Source organism: Paramisgurnus dabryanus, chromosome 10 (genome assembly GCF_030506205.2).
Source record: "Paramisgurnus dabryanus chromosome 10, PD_genome_1.1, whole genome shotgun sequence".
NCBI lineage: Eukaryota > Metazoa > Chordata > Actinopteri > Cypriniformes > Cobitidae > Paramisgurnus > Paramisgurnus dabryanus.
Window position 1 is genome coordinate 13,122,151 of NC_133346.1, and position 19,551 is coordinate 13,141,701.

The following is a 19,551-nucleotide window of genomic DNA, read 5'->3' on the forward strand; positions in this document are numbered from 1 at the left end:
AGCTGTTTAGACTTGGAACCCAGCTAATATTGACAAAACTGGGCTGATTTATGCTGTCGTCTTCTCTACAGCTGTAAAGTAAAAACTGAAACACATTTTAAATGCAAAGAACAACGGAAACAAAAAATGCATTTTATTTTATTTATAATATACAATTGTGATCTATGGCAAGTAAGTCAAAATCAATTTCCTAACACAACTATAAATTTTGCATGGCAGTGTCTCATACAAAATATGTAAAGACTCAGACACGTCTAGTTTAAAACAATTTAAAGTTTAAACATTTATAGAGCTCATATCCAACCATCTCGCAGTAGCACTGACTTGTTATTGACCCTTTTATGTAACACAGTTTTTGTGGCAGTATAAACTACATAATTTATAGTGGTTAGATAAGAAAATGTAACAAACGTGGTAAAATTTTGCTTAAAAAATATATATTACACAAAATGTTGGGTTATTGCATGTTTGGGTAAAATATATTTAGTTCAAAATATCTATATTTTACACAATTATTGGTTGAAATAACCCAACATTTTTAGAGTGAGTGAATACATTGATGGTAAATATGTTTATCCAACTTTAATTTAGTTTATGGTTCGGCTATTATTAACTAATCTTGGGTGAGTGATGAAATGGATGAAAGCTGGGCTGAATCACTGCATGAAATCGGCCTGCAGGAAGTAATCATTGATTTTGCGTACATGTTTGTCAACCCTCGAAAAATCTGACTGCATCATTAGCGGTGACCAACGTCATGCATCATGTGGGGATGTTTGAGGATTGGGCTTTCCAACGTGACCTCAATAGTTGGGGAAATGACAAAACAAGAACTTTTTTTTAATCTTTTAAAAATGGATGTAAAGCCTATCAACATAAAGAACAATGTGTTTACAAAGTTTTGTTAAACATTTCACAACACTGTAATGATATCATTTTTGATATCCCCATTCAAAAAAATGTCAGGTGGTACAACTATTCATTGTCTCTCTGCCAGATAATGTTTAAATGCACGCTCTGTGTCATGCTGATTGTTTGTTTATTTGATAGTGCCATTTAAAATTATAATCCTCTTTAGTTAAAAGTGTAAAACAATTTTACTGTAAAAAAGGGAGATCAATGTTGGATATTGACGTTGGATCAACATTGAATTTTGACGCCGGATCAACGTTGGACCTTGACGTCGGATCAACGTTGGATTTCGACGTTGGATCAACGTTGAATTTTGGCGTCAAATCAACATTGGACTTTGACGTCAGATCAATGTTGAATTTCGACGTCGGATCAACGCTGGATTTTGATGGCGGATCAATGTTGGGTTTTGACGTCAAATCAACGTTGGATCTTGACGTCAGATTGTTGGATCTTGACGTCAAATCAACGTTGGATATTTACGTCAGATTGTTGGATCTTGATGTCAGATCAACGTTGGATCCTGATGTTAAGTCAACGTTGGATCTTGATGCCGGATCAACGTTGGATTTCGATGTCAGATCACCGTTGGATATTGACGTTAAATCAATGTTGGATTTTGATGTCGGATCAACGTTGAATATTGACAGCGGAGCAACATTGGATTTTGACGTTGGATCAAAGTCAGATCAACTTTGGATTTTTACGCCATTTCAATGTTGGATTTTCATGTCAAGCCAAGGTTGGGTCTTGATGTTAGGCCAACTTTGATCAGAGTTCAAGACCCAACATTGACCTGAGGTTAAGGCACAGTGTTGTTCTGACCAGCGCACAAATTGAATCAGGCCTTATGGGGGGTCCCCACCATGACATAGCATCAAACCCAAAATGGCAACACATTACCTTTAAACACAAATTTATGATTTATGTAATACTTCCCAAAACATTTTGTATAAAGGCTGGAAATGTAATAATCATTTCAAAATATAAAGTTTGATAAGATAGGACGTTAATGTGTTAGGCCTATAAGTGGTGTTTATGTTGAGTGCAGGATAACCTACATTAGGTGAGGCAAGTAGCTTTCTTTATTAGTCACTTAGTACTATTCATTTAACCATTTTACTCATAACATCTGCTTCATTCAGCAAAAAAGCTGTTCAAATTATTTGAACTGACACCAGTTTATGAGGCTGCCATTTTACAAGTTTGAGATACCAAAACAAAATTAGTGTTTATTATTAAAAATACTGAAAATATATTTAAACTAAAAAGGTTTATTATAGAATAGAGAGATACATGCCATAAATGTATAAAGATAATTTTATATTACAAAATTCCCCCCAGACCCAAAAATATGCACGTCATTGACCCATTGCGTGGCGGAGGTGATACACCACCATGTGCTCTCGTGACGTGTGACGAGAGCGCGCATCATCAGCGCTCAAATTCTAATCGTGCACTTTTCCAACTGTAGTCTACGACATTGTGTAGTGTGTGGTGGTCGAGGAGTTTGCCTTTAAAGCATATTTCTAATTTCTCACTGACTGTTTCATTTATATGTTTTACGGCTTGATTTGCTGCCTTGTCTTTTGTCACATAACAAAGCCGAGCGCAATGCACACCTGCCAGAGATTGTAGCGACAAACATACGGTAAGGATTCAGCTCTTGATGTTATAGACCAACTGTAAATCAAATGCATGTGTAACTAAAAAAAAACTTGACGTAAAAACGAGTGTGTTTAGAAAATCAAATGATTTATTTTGGAGGTCGTGTGCATGCTTTAATGTAAACAATATATTAAAAATGACAACCTTTATAAAGACGTTTCTCATTGGGAATATATCTCTGTTAAACAGCGCAGTTGAGTGAAAAGCTGGTGTCTTTAAGGAGGGGTTGGCCACTAAAATAGCCAGTTTTAAATGGTCTGGTTCAAGTTATTATCTGGATTTCTTCATCAAAACTGGGATCTATGAGCGGGAAAGCATTACTCAAGATTAAAGAAGATAAGGATGCAACCAAGGGTAAGACATTGCACAAACAGCTTTTGCAAATAAATGCATCCCATTATGCAATTTTTATGTATTCTTAAAAACGTGGTGTAGCTATTGCTGCAAACAAAGACGCACGTTGTATGCTAATCATGGCGATTACAATTAATAGACCGCACGAAAAATCCAGCAGGAAAAATCATACATTATTGATTCACTCGTTGCTTGTTGGTTACTTCTACCTGCAAAGGCCAAGGCCACGCGTAAAGTAACTTCAACTGCAAGCATTTACACACAACCAAGAAGTGCGTACGATGTTTATTTGCGATCACAATGGTGCCTGTACGGTCACTTTAAATCTAGCTACTACAAAACACGAGCGCGCTTCGCGCGTGGCAAAAATAAGCTGTACGCTCTTCACGGTTTAACATCAGAAAAGCCAACGCTTTTATTTGAGACTTTATAGCGTGTTAACGGAATGCACATTTTCACGGATGTGTATTTATTCGTTTTTCCTGACCAAACGGGCATGCACAAGCTAAGCACTCAGCGCGCTTCAGTTCACGGATGTAGGCTGGGTACCTATTGCCATGGTGACAAAGAGGCGGAGAGAGGCTGCCTCATTAAATATACATAACATGCTGTATAAAGCAAAGATGGGATCTATTTTTTTCTGTCTACAGTGGTCCCTTCACTGAAAATATAAATTAGGCTTTTTTTAGGCTATTTATTGAATATATAACCTAAGCAATTAAACAAAAGTGTGCGTGTGTGTGGTTGGGTCTTAAGTATTAGATGTTCAAACCCCTGAGAGTGAGCTATAAATGGTTGTGCAGAAGATTACCTTTGATTAAGTTGTTACAGAAAAAAGTTATTACGTCATGGAAAGTGAAAAATAATCTGCACATCTACTCTGAGGCCATGTAAAATGAAGGGTCATTAAGAGCCATAACGTTTAATTATGAATAATAGACCTGTGGGGATTCAGCTAAAGAAGAGAAGATATACAGGTTCTAAAACTCTAAATTAAACACATTCACTTAGCTGTTTAATTCTGTATTTTAAAATCCACACATAGAATTTTTTTCAAAATACGTCCCATAGCTGTTATTGGGGCAGTACCATTTAAAAAGGTCTTAATATGCACTATTACATATATATAAATTTGTTATCAATATGTATATTTGATACCAATATATAATTCCGAGGCTCTTAATAGGTCCAAAGCTGTACTTTTTGAAAGGTTACTGCACCAGTGACAGCTATGGTACATATTTTGACCATTTTTTGACAGTGCCCTTTGATCTGCTTTTTTGAAGCCACTGTTTGGAGCTTTAAACCAAAAACTTAAAAAACTAAAATGTTAGAGTCAAGAAATGATTAATCATTAATATCCTCCAGTATGGGAATGCTCTTTCGCAAAAGTATAAACAAGACTTTTCTGGAGGAACCTAATAGTCCAACCCAGTCTCCTGAGGTTGCGTATAAATAGCACGAAGTGTAAAACTCGTGCAATACATATGCCAAATTCCACTTTGGCGTGCATATGATACGCAAGTCCTTCCCATTCACTTAAACGGGGCATCTTTTTTTGTCGTTTTATTTATTGGTTTCTCAATTTTTTTCTGTTTTTTAAACCATTTTTGCTTGGGTTTAGGGTTAGATTTTAGATTTGCTTAATGAGGTTATTTAATATACAGGTTTCTCAATGTTTTTGTCCATATTTAAGCCATGGTCGCTTGGAGTTGGGGTTAGAGTTGGGGTTTGGGTTAGGATGTCATTTTTATATAACAAAAAGTTGTTCTAACCCTAAACCCAAGCGAAAATGGTAAAAAATAGCAAAAAAATTGAGAAACCAATAAATAAAACGACAAAAAAAGATGCCCCGTTTAAGTGAATGGGAAGGACTTGCGTATCATATGCACGCCAAAGTGGAATTTGGCGTATGTATTGCACGAGTTTTACACTTCGTGCTATTTATACGCATTTTTAGGAGACTGGGCTGAATAGTCCCTGGCTGTAAAAAAGTTTTTAGTTTTTAGTAAAGAAAACATATATAAAAGTATAAAAAAAAGAATACTGTTCTTTAGTTAGTGCTGTATGTGTCATTTTTAAAACATGACCCACTTATGTCTTTTAAATGTTTTATTTCTATATACTTTCTATTTCTATACACCCTAAAATTTGGTCTGTTTTAACTTACGCCCATGATGCTGCAAACCCACATTATATTACTCTAGAACAAACATTTTGGAAGATTTGTTTCACAAATTGTGTTCAACTTTAGAAATAAGCTTTTGGGTTTGATATAACATAAATAAAAAATGTGACAAAATAAGAACAAAACACAGTAAACTACTAAATCTATGGCTTTGCCACCAGATGTCAGTATCAGCTTTATAAACGTGTATGCTGTCTGTGACTCTGTCTTCTGTTTGTATGTGTACGTGCACCGGCGCATGCATCGAATTGTTAATGTTTTGTTACAATTCATATCATGTTTGTCCTGCTTTAACTGTCCTGATATTTGCTGTCTATCATTATGTTGAAGTTTACACAGTACAAGATGGCAAGGAGTATATTCTGTTGCGGGTGGAGTCAACTCAGTCTATTGCAGTAGATCCAAAAGAATACTCATCATTTCATAATAAATGTCAAGAACTCTTTTGCTGTCCAATCTGGAAAATCTTCATACTAAAGAAAAAAGAGAATATTGAAGGTTTGTCAAGATGAGAGGTTTATCAATTGTGCCTTCTAAAGCACTTGAATGTAAATCGACACAGAGCTCACATTATTTACCCACAAACAAAAAGAAGAAATATATTGTTTAACACAATGGAAACATCACCTGTGTGAAGGAATGCTGTACATTTGCATCACATTGTTTTTTCAAGACATCATCATCATTGCTGTACTAGTACTAGTGCCAAAACTCTTCACAAATGTTCTTGTGGTTTTGTTTGAAGAGCTACTGTAAGTGATACGTGGTCAAATCTACATTGCTGCATTGGTTTGGTATGGCCTCACATGTAGACCACCACTTCAATGAGTCTTGCATGTATGCACTGATTTTGCACTACTGTGCATTAAAGAAGTACATGTTGTGATAAGCTCAGTTTTTTTCAGTTCATTTCACATCTTTTAGCGCCTAGTAGCTAGATGAGCTTTGTCAGGGTGGGGTTGTTTTTCTCTCTCAGACGAAAAATCTAGACCTATTGCAGCTAACCCTTAACTGTTGAAAACTAGCCAGAGAAAAACATGAATGATTCAGTTTTTTTTCTACACTATAAAAACAAACGGTGTTAGCAGTATAAGTACAGTATAAGTGGTTCAATGGCTCGTAATCATAAAGGAACCATTTTAAGTGCTATATAGCACCTGTGTAGAACCATATTGTGCTATATAGAACCATATCTGGTGATATAGTGGTGCTATATCACCCCAGGATGGTTCTTCATAGGTGCAATATACAGTAGCATTAAAAATGGTTTCACTATATGATTACGAGCTTTTAGTACTATGTAACACAATTTTTTTAGAGTGGTCCTGCCTGGTATGGTTCTATTTAAAAGGCACATTATCATGATTTATTTTTAGCATTTTATTTGTTTGGCTTTAGGATTCAAAATACTAAAATAAACCAAGGTGATTGGTTAACATAATAAGTTAATTCACAACCATAAGATTACAACTTATTGTACATGGTTATTAATCAAACCTACAAAATTCTATTACATAAACATCTGCAGATAAAGTGACTGTAATGTGACCCTAGATTTTCATTAGATTAGATATGTTGTGTGTTTATGCGCATGTTGGTCCAACACATAACAGGAAGAAAAGCCAGACTAATTTAATTTCCCCATTTGAGCAAAATCCTGTTTCCTCATTATGCCGATATCTCATTAGTCTCTCTGAACAGTGTGACGTGACGTGGCTGCTGTGGTTTCTTATGCTGTGAGATTTTGTTTTCTTGTTTTTAATAGTTTGTAAACAAGTCAGGTCTGTGTAATTTTTATTTACAGTAATAATATATACTAGAGGCAATGCTTGGTATCCAAATTGATTTTGTTTATTGGCCTGTTGTTTTTCCACATGCCTTTGTCAATAATAATACTGCTATTTATTGTTGACTATTAGACTGATTTAATATATAAATCCAACACACGGCTTATTTTATGTGGCTCTATTATGGCATTGAAATTGAATTTCCCTCTTCAATGCCACCGCATTTATATTCAGCTTACCCACTTGCGCCCTCAAGCATAACATTGAAGTAAATCCTCGAGAAACCTACGTAATTCCTGATTAGGATTCATTCATCACAACAAAGGTTTAGGTTTAGGAGGGTTCGCTGTAAAGACTTTCGCTACGCTCCTGGCTCGTCTTCTTGCTGTGAATGACCCTGAAGTGAATGTTAGTGTTGGCAGTATCACAAATGCATCTAATGAATCATTGATGAGGCGCCTTACGCATAGTGGTCTGTCTGTCAATAATGATCTGCTATGATCACGGGACAGAATACTCACGAGTATTAGTTGAAAGTTTAAAACGCCCTTATTTCTTGTTTTGCACATGTACATGGTGAAGAAGAGCGAAAGAGTTAAAGTTATCGGTGGATGCGTATGGCGTTTCCCTTAAGAAGATCAGTATCAGGTACAATTTTAGATATCCGTGCCTGTTGGTTGGCGCAAATATTCTTTATTTATGAGAGCTGTATGCACAGATATATAAAATATCCATGTAAAAATATATATTATATCGCATGTTTTAATGATTTTATTGACATAAAGTATACTATTGTTAAGTGAGAGGCGTGCGTCTTTGGCGCTGTCCGTGGTGCTGAAATATGTTACGGTTCAATTGAACTTAAGTGGGTCGCCAGTTTTCTAGTTGTTTCCATCAAAGTACGATTTCCATTCCTGAATTAGATTAGACTTTACCTTGAAACTTGATTTGAAACGATTTACAGAGATGATATATGTTTCTGCTGCGCTTCCAATTTTTTTAAGTAAATGGCACCGCCCATCTTTTCCTTAAATGCGAAAACTGAGGAGAAATGTTACATAACACATTGTCGTTGCTTTAAGTTCTTCCATGAGAGAAAAAGTCGCTTTAATAATACATCAGAATGTTTAAAAGGTAGAAAAGCGCAGGTAAATTGAACATCTATGCAATACAGTTTGTATTGGTGCTGCGTAACGCGTGCTTAAAAGTAATAACACACTTTATCCGCGCGCACACACCCAAACATATTTTATACTAGAACAGGCGTTGCCCACTTAAAAACACAACATGAGCTGGATGGTGTGAAATCAGGCTACTCTTGATTTCAGTGAATGCTCTATATACACAGCGCCTTGTTGAAGACCACAGTCACGTCTCTCGGGCTGTCTGTCACCATGCAGCCCACTGAATCTCTGCTGCAGGAGCCACTGCGAGTGCAATGAGCTTCGTGCTGCAGAGACAAGAGGAATCTCCGCGCCAGTGGATGTGGATATTACCGCTTAGATGCCGTGATGGATCGTACTGCTGACACATTTTCTGCGCTTTGAATCAGAGTCATATATGTTTTTCCCACGCCTCTGAATTTCCATATTTTGGGCGGTCTTGGTAATGGGGACTATTAAGCACCTATGCAGATCTCCACTGCTGAAAACATGAGCACATCTGCAGGGGAACCAGCCGAGACCGCCGGGGGGAAAATAAGCAGCGATGCCGATTAATCTACTCAACTTCAATTAAACGGTGCGTTATTCAAAGGCGGGGAGCCCTTACTTGCAGTTTTCTGGCACTGTTCTCTCTCGCTCGCTTTCTCTCCCCTGTTTCTCACATGAAGAGAATATTTCTTTATTTCCTGGGACGCGAGGAGTTAACAGGTGCTCACATTTTTCTTAATCGGCGCATACGGCTTCCAACAGGAGTACGGGAGGTTTGGACCATGGCACGATGGCACTCGTTTCTCTCTCGTGCAAACGCACTGTTATAAAGATCTACAAATTTTTTCTGAAAAAGAAGCCTCTTTTCCTTGGAGGAGAGAAGTGGAGCTGCTGTCCAGGAGCTGCTGCACCATGGACGAGCACAACAACAAAACCTGAATGAACTGTTTACATGCTGTAAATGTCTGAAACTAAGTGATATGTTTTTTCTGAAAATGCTCAGCTCCTGTGGGGGAACCGGAGGACTCCTGACCATTACGCAGTCCATCACGGAATACTGATTTTCTTTTCAGTGACAATGTTTTGAATACACAGGACCTGAACACACGCAACACGCTGTGTATGCGAGGTTTTTGATCTGGGACGCGTCGCCACACCACAACGCCAAACTGGCTACAGCCGCAGCGATCGCCAGCTCCCTCATTCGGCAGAAGAGGCAGGCGAGGGAGCGAGAGAAAGCGAATGCCGGCCGATGCGCCAGCAGCCCCAATAAGAGCATAGGCAACTGTGAGAAACCCAGCAGGCTTAACTTGTTCTCAAGAGTCAAACTCTTTGGCTCAAAGAAACGCAAGAGAAGGCGGCCAGGTCTGACTTTACTCCTAAAACCATGTCCATCCATCACCATCATCATCATTACCATCATCCTCATAGTAGTGATTTCTGACTGTATTAATACTTCCTTGGATGTGTCTTCAACTCCATGTTATTGTTATAATTTATAGGTGTGTAACTTGACAAAGAAAATCCACTGTGCAGAGTAACAAGACAAGAGATTTCACAGTTCATTGCTTTTTAGCACTGGCTTTTCGTTTAGCTATAAAGCTGAGGTTGCATTATTGCCAGGGCACACAGTACTGTCATTTGTTTTATCAAGCAGTCTGAGTCAGTGATCTGGCTAAATAGATATATATGACACAGTCTGCACATTGACTTGTTTGATTGGTTGTTAAGAAAACATTGTTTTTAGAATATTTCCCAACTTTGCATGGCTGCTCATTTATCAGATTTTGCTCAGTAAAATACCCAAAAGTAAAGTACCATTAAAATGAATAACATGTATGAATGCAATAAATAAAACAAACTTGTTTTTTATTGATCGGGTGGGTTTCCATAAATAGTTTGAGCAGATTAACCTTTCAAATTGTAAACACCTTAAAATTACAAAGTATTATTCAAGTTAAAAATATTTAAATAAATGTCACTAATCCAACAACATTAAAAGAAGCTAATTTAAGGGTTAAATCTGGGTACCTGCGTAAGGCAACAAATAAATGTAAAATTACAGAAAACGAAAGAGATAAGAATTATTATAATTATCCACAATTATCCAGACAAAACAGGATCATGTTAATTCATTTAATTAATTTTGCTGTCATTATCATTTTTGTTTTGCATAACAATAAGGACATTTTTATCCTAATACATGTTTAGTGGCTTTAAACTACTTTAAACCACAGTTATTTTAAACAAACCATCGTGGCATCTGTTGCTTATTGTGTAGGTAATGTAGGTACTGCTGTTTGTTATCAGATAATAGACATAACTTGTAGATATCTATCACCTGAACACCGAGGCATGCTTGGCAAATGCTTTTGGCACCAGTTCGCACTATGTTTTCACAATGCACATTTTATGGTTTTTCAACAGTCACTCATTGGCTTTCACAAGCTGTTCCTATTGTGCTGGATGTTCTCTTCTTTTTAAGCTCATATATTATCCTGCTGCACGCCCCTCTCTATCCCTCTCTCTTTTTACCCTCCTCCTCAATTCAGTTTTTTTGATTCCACAGAGCCCCAGCTCAAGGGGATAGTCACCAAGCTCCACAGTCGACAGGGCTTTCATCTTCAGCTACAGGCTGATGGGACCATCGATGGTACAAAGGAGGAAGATAACAGTTATGGTGCGTACACTACATTTGACTTAGTATACGTACGTATTTTCCTTGGGTTCAAATCTGTTTTGTGATACTGTAACTTCACAGCTATTTTCAACCTTATCCCTGTTGGGCTACGGGTGGTGGCCATACAGGGTGTCCAAACAAAGCTCTACCTGGCCATGAACAATGAAGGCTACCTGTACACCTCTGTAAGTACACTCTGATTTCTTTCTTTTTTTGTCTTCACCAAATGCGGATTTGTCTGAACGCTCAGCTTATAATCCATGAGTGCTTAAAGTGTTTCTCCGAGCGCATCCAGCAATTTCTGTCTGAAGAGCAGCCTGCTCCTCTCATTGTAGTTAAATCAATGTCTTAGAAAATATCATGGACAGAAGCAGACTCATGCCTGAGGATCTAAGCTGCTAACTTAAAGGTTGCAGGTTGGATCCCAGACAGCAGCGATCAATGGGCTTGAAGAGATAATGAGATCCAACTCCTGCCCGAACACCATCTGTCTTCGTTACTTAGTTAAGCATTGGCTAATCCTATTCAAAGACGAGAACATATTTAGACATATTCATTAGCACCTCCACGCAAACTTATTAGATAATTCACACTTGATATAATTGCGTTTATCTATAGAATGCTCACGGGAGATGATGCATCACCAAAAAACACTGTGCCCAAAGTATTCACTCTCTGTCCAATACACACTCAGCAGTTATATGGAGAAATCACAATAATGCATATTTGGTTTTGCAAGTGCCTCTCTCCTCTGATTAAATGTGCTGAATGAATAATTTAGTGCAGCGCCAATAAGTGCTTCTGTTAATTCAAAATATAAATTTTAGCAATATTGTTGGCATATAGTAGAAATCGAGAAGACTTGCAGTGCAGCTTTGATAGTCTTGGCCAGGCCAGACTTATTTTGCATTATTTTCATAATGCTGAAGCAAATTTAAGTTGCTTTGTATTGGGGGTGTGTGCGATAACAGCAAAACAATTCGATGTTGATAATATCTGTAATTTTGCAAATAACAGAATAGTTTACTTCAAAAATGTGCAAGATTTATATCACACTCCATACATCACGCTCTGAATGCACCTCCACACAGAGAATTTATGGGCACTGAATGATGTTTTTTGAAAAGCGAGTGATATACTCGATAACGCAATTTTGCACATCGTTAAAAAAATAATTAATATTGCAAACTATATATCTTGCACACCCCTACTTTGTATACAGCTGAATGTGTATGTCTATAGGAACACTTAAACTTGCACCCATGTTGTTGGCCCGCGCCGGCGTACGCACATCTGTTGATTTTGCGAGGTTGTTTTCCCCAGAACGAATATATTGATCCACCAGAATGAGGCAAAGTGTTTCAGGCCTCAGGCGTTTAATGGTAATCAATCTGCGTCACAAACAGGAGGGAGAGCACACAGGACGATGTGCTGCCATTGTTAGAGCACCTATTAAGGTTCCAGTCAGAGGAATTTACCCCCAGATCATAATGAGGTGATGCGACAGATGCTAGTCTGAAATTTGGGCATGTCTGTTCACTGCTCTTTACATCTATGTCTACATTATACAATAAATCATCTTAATCTGTATTTTCAACTTCTTGACCTGTCAAAATATTTAAGTATCACTATTCCTTTATTGCTTTAAGACTGACCTTGAGCCTTGACATATTAATTGTGACCCTGGACCACAAAAACTTAATACTCCAGCCAAATATCACTACCCCATGATTTACTTACTCTCAGGCAATCCGAGAAACAAATATCCAACATCTTTCAGATAAACACATTTTATTTTAGTAAATCTCCTTGGTTTTACAAGATTATAATGGTAGATTAAGGAACAGGGATTGGGGAACAACTTCTGACTTTGAAGCCCAAAAAGTGCATCCATCCTTCACAAAGGTAATCCACACGGTTCCAAGGGGTTAATAAAGGTCTGTTGCAGGTAATATATGCAATTTTTAAGATAAATTTCCATTTTTGAAACTATAATAACTAGCTTCCAGTAAAAATGCCATCTTGGATTCGAATTGGAGAGTCACTGCGCAACGTACCCATGGCAATGATCGCCCACTACACTCTTGTGAATCGCATAACGCAAAGATGGCGTTGTTACCAGAAGCTAGTTATTAAAGTTAATAAAGTTTGAAATATGGATATTTTTCTTACAAAATCGCAAGGACATTTACGAAAATAACTTTAAATGTGCTTGTCTGAAAGATGATGGACATATATATCTCGGATTGCTTGAACGTGAGTAAATCATAGGGGAATTTTGATATTTGGCTGATCTTTTATAGCAGTGGTTCTCAAACTGGGGGCCGCGAGATGGTGCCAGGGAGGCCCCAGTTTTATGACATTTTATAAAATACATTCATTTATTATGAATTCTGTGTAATTAATCCTAAAAAAATAAGGCTACTAACCAACAGCACTACTTTGTATAACTTAACATGTTTTATTTAATTAAAATGTTACATTTTAGAACAGTTTTTTTTCCATACATTTTCTTTGGGGGACGCAAGGAATGCTCCATAAAGATATTTTGTACATTTCCTTTTGTACATTTTTTCGTAAATATATCAAAACATTATTTTTGTGAGTGGATGCAGTTGCTAATGACTTCATTTGGACAACTTTTATTTTTTTTGTACCCTCAGATTTTCGACCAAATATTGTTCTATCCTAACAAACCATACATTAATGGTTTGTTGATTGATTATTCAGATGAAATGTAAATGTTCCAGGGTCACAACTGGGATATTAGTTGAGATCTCACAGGTTCAGTTTAGCCAGTTTGCATCTTTTAAAGTTTTTATTTTAAATGATAACAGAAGTGTCCAAAAAAGACACATTTGGGTGATTCTCGTGAAATTAGACTCATGAGGTGTCATGAAACATTTTGATAAAAAAGGTAAATGCAAAGTAAGAGTATCAAAATAAGAAGCTTACAGTTACAAACATCTCTTCATGTACTATTTTGCACATGATTTCAAATGACATCATACAAACCAATTTTGTAGTTTTTTCCACAAAAATTTTCATTACCGCAACTTGTCCATGACTGGATTTGAGTTCTTTGACATGGAAATATTTATAATTAAAGAATCTAAAAAATAAAAAGCTTCAGTCCATGTTATACTATAAACATTTACAGTAAAGAAACATGTGGTGATCATTGGTAAATGTGGAGACAATAATAAAGAATATAAATGTGTCCAAGACCAATTTTCTCATCCTCCGCAACAATTTTCAATCATTGTTTAAGCCCTCAAGGAACTTACATTTTCAAAAAAAAAAAATTGTTGGAAGGGACATAATTGATTGTGACAGTCAAGATGGCTAGCAGGTAAGCAGTTCTTATTTTTTTCTCTCCAGATAAAAGTTGAAATTTTGTTTGTCATAGCACCTAGACAACTTTTTAGTTCTCATTACCGAAACATGAGTTTGTAAATGCACATATTTAATATAATATTATGTTGCAGTAATGATAACTTTTTATAACGATAATCTAAAAAATTTTAATAATTCTATAAGAAATGTTTGTAAAATCCTCTAAAAATAATGGTTATAGTAAGCTCAGACCTTAATCTTATATGTGAAAAAATTTGGCTTCAAGGGCTTTTTACAAATTTTGCTGGACACCTTCGAAATCTGGATTTCGTGAGAATCACCCATTTACCTGAGAAACAAAATTGCATACATATCTCAAATCACACAGTATGCGTTTTTAATGATGTTTAGATGCGTTTACTGGAAAACAGACAAGTTGGATAAATGAATTTTTGCAGTGCCAGCTCTCTCTCAGTCTCTCACACATACACACTTTCTCTCTTATGCAAATACTTGTACACGCACACACACACGCACATTGGTCTCTCTCTCTCTCTCTCTCTCACTCTCTCCCCCCACTGATTATTTCTCTGTTGTCTTTTCAACCCATTTAGGAACACTTCACACCAGAGTGCAAATTCAAAGAGTCCGTGTTTGAAAACTATTACGTGACCTACTCGTCAATGATCTATCGGCAGCAGCAGTCGGGCCGAGGCTGGTACCTGGGTCTCAACAAAGAAGGTCAAATCATGAAGGGCAACCACGTAAAGAAGACCAAGGCTGCTGCACACTTCATCCCCAAACCTCTCAAAGGTTCGTTCAAGTGTCTCCCATACGTTTCGCAGGCTGATAGCTTTCTAAAAATATCTACCTAATACTGAGAAGATATTAGTCCATTGCAGAGCATGAATTTCAAGTAGCCTGTCGGCTTTGCAGCATGTGTTAAAGCTCTGTAGGTTGATGTGTGATGAAGCACAAGAAATCTACTGTACTCTATGCAATTATGCAAACACCTACATGCTGCAGGTGTGTGGTCTTGTTTTACATACTTAGTGTGTTTATACAAACTCAAAGGTGTGATAAACTGAGCGTTTTTTTTAGTTAAGTAGATATAAACAACAACTTTACAGTACATAATAAGCCCTAAAAATAGCATACTGAATACGTACACTAAATTTAGACTGAATCTTAATTCATCTTTTTTCACTTTGTGGAATAACTATAACACGAATGTAACATTAGGAATTATGTTATAACTAAAGACGATTCAAAATGAACCAAACTATGTTATATTTATGTATCTTTAGTGTATTCTCCCTTTGTCTAAAATTTGTAAAAATGTACACTGTAAAAAAATTAGGTTAAGTCAGTTCAACCTGCTATTTTAAGTTTTGACTTGTGATAAGTTGACATAACTTATAAAAACTTTACAAAATAATAATTTTTTACAGCACCATATGTCGGAGCACAATCGGCTCCAGCATCCATATTTATTTTTCACTCTTTTTATTAAGATACAAACAGAAAATACAGGACATTGTACACAAAATTAAAAACAAAAAATTTTCAGTACTAAAAGTCTTCTTCAGGCATCGGTCAGTATTTAGTGTGACCTCTCTTGGCACAAAACACATCTTGAGCTTTTTTAAGGTTTTTGATTAAAATTAGAAATTAATATTTAATTTCATTTAGGGTCAAGAGATCCTGCAGTGCCCTGCTTTTCTCAAGTGAAATGGGAGTTTACCCTAAATACTTGACACTTCAGCTTATACTTTTATACTGTTTTTAATACTACATACACATTTCCTGTATTTTCTGTTTGGATTTTAATAAAGAGACTGAGAAATAATTATATATGATCACTATACAATTGCAAAAACAACTAATCTAATGGTAGCATGGTGGTCTAAGACTTTTGCACAGTACTTTATGTAAAAAATTTATATTTTGTCTACAGAATAATTGCAAAGATTTAAGCATTCACGTTCAGATTAAACCATTTTCAAGATCATGACAACCATTTCGGTCAAGTGACCCTAAACTTTTGAATAGTAGTGTATATGTTCATGATGTCACATACTTTTACATATATGCATTTTGTATGTATGCAGTGAATATACTGTGTATATAACAGTGGTTCCCAAACTTTTTCAGTGTGTGGCCCCCCTTGTGTACGGTGCATTCCTTCGCGGCCCCCCAAAGAAAATTTGTGACAAAAAACTGTTCTAAAACTCAACATTTTAATAAAAAAAACATTAAATTATACAAAAAATTAGTGCTTTTGGTTAGTAGCCTTATTCTTTTACATTTAATTACACAGAATTCATGGTAAATTAATGTATTTCATAAAATGTCATAAAACTGGGGCCCCCCCAGTTTGAAAACCACTGATATATAATATATTTCTGCAAGCAACATCACAAGTATGGATACACTGAAGCTTTTTGTCAAATCAACATATGTTTCAACTTTTTACAAGCCAAAACTTAAAATAATAGGTTGACTTGGAAAACCAAGTTGTTTTAACTTAATGCTGCATTTTTTACAGCATAGATACCTGTATATTCGATTAAGTATAAGTGAAAACCATGCTTTTTTGCTCCGTATTTACATATAGTATACAGTTCATGTCTTAAACAAATATGTAAGTCATATATGCAAATATAAAGCATTCTGTTCATGGCCCTATATCAGATTTCTGTATGGGGTTACTTGTGTTATGACACAATCTTATCTCTTGCAATTTTGGCTCTGAATTACAAAGAGCTATGAATAGGCAATGAGGGCTTTGTATGCATACAAGCAATAAGAAAGTTAGAAAAAAATGACAGGCAATAGAAACAGCATAACTTGCGCACTGACTGTTTACTTGTAAATGTATCCAATTTGCACACATTTGGGTAACATATTGAAGCAAAGTCAAATGCAATTGGGTACTCAGTTGCTTTTTACTCCCTAAACATAATGTTTCTAAGAAACACAGAAGTATGCAAGTTTTCAATCCTTAAATTAAATTGGTGCCTGGGTAAGTCAGAAGGGAAATTAGAAACTGCAGATGCATGTGTGCAGTCACAAGTGAGAAGAACTAGACACTCCTCTACTTGAAATAAGCTTGGGAGCTTCTTACAATTGAATTTAAACCAAAGTTATCTGATATAAAGGTTTTTTAACGGCAATTAGGTGTTTTTGTGCAACGTAAGAGCATTTGTGGGCACTAATAGAAGATATTGATTTACTAATTTTAAACAGCAACCTTCCAGCGCATGAACATGTGGGAACGCACCAAAGCGTTTCATCTCACTGTAAACATTCCTTGTTGCACCTAAATTTTTATGTTTTATCAACTTAAATTTACAGTACAATTTGACTAGCGAGAAGTTGCTATAAATTGTAAAAAAAAGTTGAATTAGCTTGGTTATTTTAGCTTAAGTAACTCTTCACTCAAGAAAGTTGTAAATTCAAGTTGATTCAACTTAAAAATGTCCAACAAGGAATTTTCACCGTGTGCATAATAAGTAAAACTCAAGACCTGTTACTTGTGTGTCTACCTATTACAGTTGCTATGTACCGAGAGCCGTCACTCCACGACCTGACCGAGTTTTCACGCTCCGGAAGCGGCACACCAACCAAGAGCCGCAGCGCCTCGGCTATGCTCAACGGCGGAAAGACTTTGAGCCACAATGAGTCGACATAACCTGCGGTCTGCTGCTGTACGGCTGCTGGACTCTACCATCAACAAAACAGCACAAATGCGTTTACAAGAGTGCAGCGAAACCCTAAGCTGGTCGCTAGCAAGTGTTTCCTGAAATCACTGTGATGAGAACTCAAGTGCGAAATCTTTCCAAGAAAACCTACATTGTACGATTTTCTGCAGGTCAACCTTGTGAGACAAAGAAATCAAGCCATCTTACTGACGTGGGGATCTGCGTTTGTGGGCAATCCTCATTTCCATGTGTAGCATACAGAGCTGTGGTTCTCTCTTAGGTCTTTACCTCTTCCATGACATTGTTACAAAAACACAATTTGTGCGTTTTGCTCCATTTTTCCTAGGGATGCTAACTCAATAGTGCAAAATGATGATAGCAGCTTCTGAGACCTATTTATTGGTAGAAGCAGAAACCCAAAGGTTTTGGACATATGATAAAAGTCTTTCTGCTTAGCCTTTTTGATGCATTGTCGTGTGCTTTTTAGGGGAGCCGTTTTGCCCCTCTTGGAGTCGTCTCTTACTGTGATTTTAACCTCCTGCCACATATCGCTATTCTGCTAATTAAAAAGATTTAGAGTTTGGTCTGTTTGCACACCAAAGATCTCATTAGTCCCTATGTACGGATGAGAGTTATTTTATGTCTGCTTTCTCAGACAGATGGTTACGAATACAAAAAGAATGAATGTCACGTAGGCGTATTTGAAGGCTACTCTTTGTGTATGTATGATTTATCTCTGCTTTATATCTGTCTACCTATCTTATTTTGGAATCCAGGATATTGGATAGAAACTCGAATAAGAAAATGTCTAAATTATTGATTAGGATCCACCCAGGTAATATTTCTAATAAAACAGGCATTTGCTGTTCTTTGTGAATGAAAATGAAATGAAAACTAGCATTGTTTCAACAGGGCTAAATATGCGTAAGTAAATCATTTATGAATGAGAATTTATCTACTTTAGTCAGGCAGCAACCCTGGATATATTTTCGGTCAAATTCCTCTTTTGTTCTTGTATGTATAAGGCATTTTTAATGCATGGGGACAGTGGACACTGCATGTTGTGTGGCTACGTGTATTAACTAATAATATTGAACCATGTGCTCTTATGGATACCGGAGTAAAATACAAGTGTATATATATACAGTATGCGTTTTATCCTGCTACCTGCCCGTTTATTAGTTGTTGTACATTTAAGAAGCTGCACCGAATAAAATGTTTTGTATGTTCAGAGCATTCATTATGTTTGCTTTTCGATTTTTCATCAGGCATTCTGCACTTTATACACTTTAAAAAAAAGATGGCCCCATGCTGTCACTAGGGAGATACCCTTTAAAAGGTCCTAATATAGGTACAGATGTATACATTTAATACCAATATGTTCTTCCACTAATATGAACTCTTTAGGTGCAAAGGTGTTTTTTTGGAAGGGTACGGTCCCAGTGAGAGCTAGGTAGTATTTTTGACCATTTTTTCGGACAGTGTAGCGCTATTTCCAAAGAACAGCAACTCCAGATGTATATGTGGTTACGTGAACCAATCCCTCTCCTATACACCATGTTTAACATTTATGGCCCGCCCAACTTGGGTATCAAAATATCTCATAGCTTCCGAGTTGTAAATACTACTTAAGAAATCAATCATGTCTGATTTCTCACAATAAATGTAATTATTATTGTAGGTTTTTTGCAATATTGACGCACAAATGTGTATTTAATGAATCGATTTATTCATTTTCTCTTAGAAGTCAAATATGCACACTCAATGACAT

At 36.4% G+C, this 19,551-nt stretch overlaps 1 protein-coding gene across 3 annotated transcripts; it reads left to right on the forward strand.

Annotated features, from left to right (window-relative positions):
- Nucleotides 1-1,880: 1,880 nt before the first annotated feature.
- Nucleotides 1,881-19,309, forward strand: fgf13b (fibroblast growth factor 13b). 3 transcript variants are annotated; one of them, XM_065258064.2, is made up of 7 exons: nt 1,881-2,563; nt 2,770-2,934; nt 5,453-5,620; nt 10,630-10,740; nt 10,822-10,925; nt 14,691-14,889; nt 17,634-19,309. In XM_065258064.2, exons 2-7 carry the CDS (start codon nt 2,883-2,885, stop codon nt 17,768-17,770), a joined length of 771 nt encoding a protein of 256 aa, XP_065114136.1. In that variant the 5' UTR covers nt 1,881-2,563; nt 2,770-2,882; the 3' UTR covers nt 17,771-19,309. The 3 variants fall into 3 exon arrangements, with proteins under 3 accessions (XP_065114136.1, XP_065114145.1, XP_065114152.1); XM_065258073.2 differs by lacking the exon at nt 5,453-5,620 and having other exon boundaries at nt 2,323-2,563; nt 17,634-19,307; XM_065258080.2 differs by lacking the exons at nt 1,881-2,563; nt 2,770-2,934; nt 5,453-5,620 and adding an exon at nt 7,042-7,557 and having other exon boundaries at nt 17,634-19,308.
- Nucleotides 19,310-19,551: the final 242 nt, after the last annotated feature.